The 7,519-nt window shown below is 42.6% G+C and overlaps 1 protein-coding gene across 5 annotated transcripts in view; it reads right to left on the reverse strand.

Annotated features, from left to right (window-relative positions):
• STAG1 (stromal antigen 1) overlaps positions 1-7,519 on the reverse strand; it is a 384,051-nt gene that overhangs the window by 101,578 nt on the left and 274,954 nt on the right. For all 5 annotated transcript variants that reach the window (XM_034781835.1, XM_034781837.1, XM_034781839.1 and 2 more), the window contains 2 exons: positions 6,158-6,245; positions 4,358-4,438 (listed from right to left, as the gene is read on the reverse strand). In XM_034781835.1, coding sequence (XP_034637726.1) covers positions 4,358-4,438; positions 6,158-6,245 — 169 coding nt within the window. The remainder of the gene's footprint in view (positions 1-4,357; positions 4,439-6,157; positions 6,246-7,519) is intronic.

Raw genomic sequence — 7,519 nt, forward strand, 5'->3', positions numbered from 1 at the left:
GGGGGGGGGGGGGGGGGCGGTCAGTGATGAGGCCCTCAGGCCAATGAACTGGCCCTCGTGGTCATTTGGCGTTTGAGACTCCTGTTCTAACCTGACACGTTGGCTAATGATTTTCTCCCGTGAGGTACTTACCTTGTCCAACTCCCGTTGGCACTTCCTAAGCTGGTCCCTCAGGCCTTGGGGAAAATTGTGTTCTCCCTTTCAGTCCCCCTTTGCCCTCCTTACTCTGCCTCTCAGCCACCTTACTTCCTTTCCTAGATGGTCCTAGCCCTTTTTGCATGAGGGCTGAGAAACCCACCCAGTCTCTCCCCAGAACTGTGGGCCAAGACTACCTTTACCACCCAGACAAACAGTCAAGCTCTCTGACCCCGTGCCTCCAGCTCAACTTCTGCAGTGGGGAAGACTTGGGTCTCGCTATGGATACAAGAGACATTCGCTGGGAGGTGTCTGTCCAGGCTATTTAACTTCAACTGGTCTTCCAGAACCAGAGTGCACCCAATACAAGTCCCTTTACTACAGTTCCTCCCACCCTAACTGCTACTATCCATTGTGTGCCCATCTCAACTCTCAGAGTGGACCCCACAGCTTGGTCCCACTGTAGTAACAGTTTAGGTAGACGCAGTTCATAATTGGGCATTCATTTTTTTTTTTAATATGCCCAGCCTGGCACAAGGGAAACAAACCCCAGAGCCTCTTGGTCCCTTCCCACTAGTATTTCCAGTAACCTGCAGGGCTCCCCAGGACCCTTGTAGGTGCTGTGCGCCTCCTGAATTTAGGACACATGGGGTATTTCCCACTTGAGGGCTTCCCCCAGGTTACCCCCTGGTGAACTCCCCTCAGTTTACTACATTGTCCGGGTCGCTTGTCTCCTTCAGCCTCGGAGAAGGCTTCAGCTCACTCCACCACTTCCTCCACTGAGGCCAGCCGGAAGCACTTTACCCAGCTCTATGCCCCTCTGGGCAGAACCTTCAGGAACTGTTCAAGGACCACCTGATCCAGAACTTTCTCCCCTGACTCGGTCTCTGGGCAGAGACACCACCTCAAGAGGCTGCAGATGTGCCCCTCACGAGAATGGTTCCACCAGGAACCTGGGCCGATAAGCCTCTGGAGTCAGCCCTAACCGGTCCAGGATAGCTGCCTTCACCACAGGGTAGGAGTTTGCCTGCTCATCATTTATTACCCAGTAAGCCACCTGCACCTCACCATTCAGAAACTGTGCTATGTGGGCTGCCCAAATAGACTCCTCCTAGTTCACTGCCTTTGCCACACACTCGAATGTCTGGAGGAAGGCCTCCGGGTCATCTTGTGCTCAAAGATTTGCAAGGCCCAGACCCCAGTCCCATCACCAATTGCTTTACCAGGTGTGGTGCAGCCCAACCGCTTCTGTATCCACTCCTGTTGTTTGGAGTGGACTTCTTGCCACCTCTGTTGTGTAGTGAACTGGCCTCCTGCTGTTTCTGCTGATTTTTCCATTGTCTGCATCAACAAAGTCTGGGTCTGGTGTTCTTGCTGTTTCTGCATAGCGACTATCTTCTGCTGCTTCCCTGCCACTATCAGGCTGATCACCAACTCCATCTTTCCACTTAGTATAGGGGTGGACTAAGACCCCACTTCTGGTATCATCTGTCACCAGGATGGCTGCCGATTCACCTTTGCTCCAAACATGGGCTGCCATGCCCACTCTCAGTTAAAGGAGTTTATTCTTTTAAAATAAAGGTTAAACAACTAACCAATCAGAATGCAGTCTTAAGTCAGTACCTGGCCTCCAGTCTTCAGGGCAACCCCGCCCAGCTCCTGGCATCTTCCTAGCCTCAGCCAGCTCTGCTCCCCCCTTGGAGCAGCAGCCGCAGGGTTGCTTCCCTAAACCCTCCCTTGCTCCAGGGACTCACCACAGAAGTTAGTTCCACTCCTGTGTGGCCTTTGCTGCCCAGGACTCAGCCTGTCACATTCCTTCCCTCTCGGCTGCCTACTAGCAGCCCTTCATAGACCCAGGTGTAGCCCAGCTCTCTTTAATTAACGGGATTAAGCTCACCTGCTCCAGTCCAGGGGAGCAGTGCTCAGTCTATCTACAGAGACCAGCTACCCTGTGACAGGAACAAATATTTAACAATGAGCTCTTCAATCTAGCAGAGAAAGGTCTAATAAAATCCAATGGCTGGAAGTTGAAGCTAGACACATTCAGACTTGAAATAAGGCATGATTTTTTAATGGTAAAGGTAATTAATCACTGGAACAATTTACCAAGGGTGAATTCTCCATCACTGACAATTTTAAAATCAAGTTTGGATTTTTTTCTAAAAGATCTGTGCTAGGAATTAATTTGGGGAAGGTCTATTGTCAGACCAGATGATCATAATGGTCTCTTCTGGCCTTAGAATCTATGAAAGCACATATGAGCAACAGATGTTGCCCCTCGCTTCTCTCCGAGGTGCTTCCCTTTACCCTGCCTTCTGTTGTTGGCCAGGCTGAGGTTTTTGGAAAAGTGAGCTGAAGTCGCCAGATGAAGGATATTGTCTCTGCCATTGGAATAAAGACAACATAATGCTTCTTTTCATTTGATCAGGGAGAGCAAGCCTCAGAAACATTCCAGTAGACTTTGTGCTATTCTGGGGGCAAATCCAAGCCATCCAAATAGTAACAGCTCCACAGCTGTATTACTTATTAGTATGATGTCACTCAAAATTCTATCCAATTACTTTAAAATGATTCAGCACATCAACGATCAATGCACATATAGGAAAGGAAAAGTCCCAGAGTTAGAACAGAAAATTTAGAAACTATAAAACTAAAAAACAAATTTGGGGCTTCCAGTTGTAGAATTAATTTATATTGCAAATGGTCTTTCATAGTTGGTGCCATCCAATTACAAATATATAAAAGCTCTAGGAATGGTACTTTTTCTAATTCAAGCCTGTCTAGCTGCATCAATGTAATCTGGATTAACCTATTAAAAGAATTAGTGAAGAAGTTTGAATAAGGATACATATACAAGAATGTCTTCACAACATTTGCATTGCTGCTTGCTCAGAGCATGAGTCATTTCCTATAACTCTTTCTACAGCAAAATATGCATTTGTCTCATCTAGACTCAGCATTTTATACAGTGCTACTAGGATGCCTTAACCTACTTGTGCTTTTCTATCTTCCAAAGAGAGACGGGAAAGTGAGCTCTTTTTTGTTTTTATGCAGTTAAATATATGCATTGCAAAGTGAGTCTAAAATCAAATTACAACAATTTAAAATCATTTGTAGGATTTTTTTAATGCGTCCTACTGGATAATTATGCATGCTAGAATGCAGTCGTCCCTTACCTCCTGTGTCAGAATCATATTAAATACATGCTTATTCACTGATATATGGTCCTAAAAATCATTTTTAAAATGAGCTACAACTTCCTTTCATTTTACAAAGAGGCTGATCCTTAGAAGGTGGAAGAGTTCTTTGTGTCCCAGTTTTATAGCAGTTACACTGACATAGCAGACATCGCTTCACATTTTGGCCCCAATTCCAGAAACACTTAAACATATGCTTAAGTCCTGTCCTGAATAGAGATGCTTTTCTGAATCAGGCTCTTTATTAATATGACTAAGGAACAAACTGTAAGAGTTTCATTTGACATGGTAAGACTGTATCTGTTACATAAAGAAAACACTGCAACGCAAGTCAGGAGCACAAGGGGTCTTTTGGGAGGTGATGTGTGTATAGAGATAAGGTGTTGGGCAGTCCAGGACTTTGTGTGTGCAAAGTGTTTGCTGCTGCCCATGGTTTTATGATAATTAGGTTTAGTTTTGTACCATTGTTTTAAATCAGTAACATTAATAATATGAAGAGACCTTTCTGCTTTAATAATGCTGATAGTTATTGCTTAGTGCTTCATTAGTAACATCCACTACTAGCAAACTTACATTTGCCTTTGGCAACATTAAAAATATAGTTATTCATTAAAAATTAAATACCATGTAGGTCTTCAGTTATCTGTGATGCTACAAATCAACATTATTTCCCAAACTGCAATCCATTCTAATTGGATAAGCTGTATCACCAACACTTAATCTCTGACACAGGCATCTGTGCCCTTAGAGAAGTGTATTAGACATCTTCAGAAATGAAAAATCAATCAGGATCAACTTCCAATACAGAGCAGGGACAGATCCTCCATTACCCTGTACTCTGTCTGGTCAAAGTGGATATTAAATGCTAGTAAATTAGAATGGTAACGATTTACACCCACTTTGCACTGGTGTAAAAATGACTGCACATAATACAGGGAATGGGGAATCAGGACCAATGTACCTAGTGACCTAAGCAAGGTTAAACTTCTTCAGTAACAACTGTATATATAGGAATTTTTACTTACTTTGGAGGGGGACCCTTCTGTGATTTTCACCAGCTGCCAGAGAATAGAGTAATGAGAACACTGTAGTGCCTGAACAACTATCTGTAATAGAGAAACACAAAGAATGCCAATACACTGGAAGACATCAAGTACATGTCTAACTAAAATTTAGCTAAAGTTTATGAAGAATTTTGGAAAAGAAGCGATAATAGCTCTTGTGTAGCACTTCTCATTTTCAAAGGTATGATTTTACCCCCTAGCATCTTAGTATGAGTAAAGATCGTTTACCTCATTTGGTGGGGAAAAAAATTGTAGGTGCTGTGAAGGAAAATTAACAGTTTTTGTCTGTCAGAGCAGAGTAAAGAAAGGCATAGGCAAGTCTGAACATGACAAAAGTATGATCCAGCATCTGGATATCTCCATGTAAAAGCATGTATTTTAATCCATCGAATTCTTAAACTGTCAGTATGACAGCCTGGTAACGTGATGCAAATCAGAGAGAACACATGTCTCATGGAGATGGCAGGGATAATATTAGTGCTACAAACAGAGATATCAGTGGGAGGTGTCACCTGAAATTCAGTAAGAAATGTAAAGGACAACTGTTACTTCCTCTCAAAATCTTGTCCAGATCAGTGATGCTTCCCACAATCAATAGAAATGAACAGTCTAGGGGCAGAGAAGCTATACTGGAAGAGCACTTAACTTTTTATTTCTCTATGCTGGAGGTTTTTTGTCAGGTATGTTATGTTTGTGGCAGCCCTAAGTGCTTCACAATTAAGTTTTACGTGAGGATAAACTGCATTTAATAAAAGCAGGAACACTAGGTGGGGAGCCACCTAAGACAGCGAATGGGAAATGCCGACCAGAGGAGTGCATGCTAAACCCCACCCTTTCCACAGAGACAGGCTTCTTAGTCTGGGCTCCAGAGAAGCAACTAGCTCTGCTTGCAATTCTGAAGCCAGGAACCTTCTTTAGAGTTAGGCACCTTAAAGCCATTTTAGCAAGAAGCTACTGGAGGAGGAGGTGCCAACCTTATAGCTTTTAGACCAGTCATTAGAGCACTGGCCTGGGATGTAGGAGATCCAGGTTCAATTCCCCTCTCCACCAGAGGGGGGAGAAAGGATCTGAACAGAGGTCTCCTATGCCTCAGAAGACTACTCTAAACACTCAGCTATGGGATATTCTGAGGTGGGGCTCCTTCCATCTTTCCTGTTCAAACTGTACCACTGTGCACAAATAATGAGTGACTGGTGCAGGGGGAATTGATGCTGGGTCTCCCACATGGGTGCCCAAACCACTGGACTACAAAGTCATTCTTGCTCTCTGGCCCAGTGATTGTTACACTATGGACAAATACTTAAATAGTCACTGAACCAACATTACAGTGTAATCATAATTCTAATCTTATCTAGCATGTATGTAGCACATTCCATAGCAGAGGAGGAAACCAAGGCACAGGAAGATTAAGGACCAGATTTTTAAAGGTATTTAGGCACAGCAATGCCTAAATACCTTTAAAGACTGGGGCCTAAGTGACTTAGTTAAAGTTACACAGTGAGTCAGCTGCAGAGCCAAGAACAGAACCCAAGTCTCCTGACTCCCGGCCATGCACCTCACTAATACTGACCTTTCATTGAAAATCCCAGGAATTTCATTAAAATTAATTTCACTGTGTGACCAAAAAGCATGGTTTAAACTGTGGTATCAGGAAATTAAAGGCTAGGGCATCAACTTATTGTGCTTCTCTATGATTGTTCTACTAAAACTCATAAAGCTTAACTCCCCCAAACGATATAATGTATATATTGCTAATTGTACCTGTTCTGGCATGGCTCCATGTTCAATTCCAGTCCTCAGTAATCTGTAGCAGTTACTAAACAGATCCCATTTTGTGAGATCATGAGCACTAAAACAAAGGTAATAAAAAGACATTAGTTGAGTTTCATGAGAAGAAAACTGTCTTTATGACTCAATCAATAGTTCAGTATTTGTCTGCAATGTTGAGACAAAAGAGCAGTTTGAAAGACACTTGTATAAATTAGTTCATACTACATTCAAATTTGAAGTTGTGCTTTTTCATAAACTAGAAATATTTACCACAAGAGATTTTTGTTAATGCAGAATTAAAATCAATGCAAATAATACACCTCTATATATACGGAGGTAGCTGAATTGTGGCCAAACTACCATGTCTTGAACTTGTCTCTAAATCAGCTTACTTCTGTGATTCTAAACACTGCTGGAACTTCAGCAGGCATTTCTCTGGCATTGTGGCAGATACCCACAAGGGAAGTCAAATAAAATATTTTAAATGAAAAATATTTTTTAGGCAAAGTAAATTTAGTATTTTTCTCTAGTTATTTGCAATAAAATATTTAATTTTAAAATAGTAAACATTCTAAAATATCTAATGTAAGACAGAAGGGATCTAGTTACAGGAGACTAGAGGGGAAGAATACTGAGAAAAGCTCATGAGACCCGTCACTTCACATCAAGTTATAAGGCCCTGATCCTGCAAAGAGAACCATATGGGTGGATGCCTGCACCTACATAGAAACTCACTGATTTCAATGACTTAGGCCTTGTCTAAACTACCACAATAAGTCAACCTAAATTACACTACTCCAGCTATGTGAATGTTAACTGGAGTCGACGTAGATTAGGTTGACCTACTGCGGTGTCTACATCACGCTGTGTCGAAGGGAGACACTCCCTCGTCGACTAACCTTACTCTTCTCATTCCGGTGGGGTACTGAAGTCAACCGGAGAGCGCACTGCATTTTCACCAGACCCGCTAAATCGACCCTCGCTGCATTGATCACAGCAGCATAGATCACCCGTAAGTACAGACATGGCCTTAATGTAAAACTACACTCTTATTGCTGAAAGAAGAACAGGAGTACTTGTGGCACCTTAGAGACTAACAAATTTGGAAAGGAAGATGATGTCTGTCTGTATCTGTACGAGTTTTTTCATGAGGTTGATGGATTTCCATTCCATATGGCTAAATGCAGTGCCTTGCATAATGACAGGTTTCAGAGTAACAGCCGTGTTAGTCTGTATCCGCAAAAAGAAGAACAGGAGTACTTGTGGCACCTTAGAGACTAACAAATTTTTTTTGGCATAAGCTTTCGTGGACTACAGCCCACTTCTTCGGATGCATATAGAATGGAACATATA

The sequence above is a fragment of the Trachemys scripta genome, chromosome 9 (assembly GCF_013100865.1).
Source record: "Trachemys scripta elegans isolate TJP31775 chromosome 9, CAS_Tse_1.0, whole genome shotgun sequence".
NCBI lineage: Eukaryota > Metazoa > Chordata > Testudines > Emydidae > Trachemys > Trachemys scripta.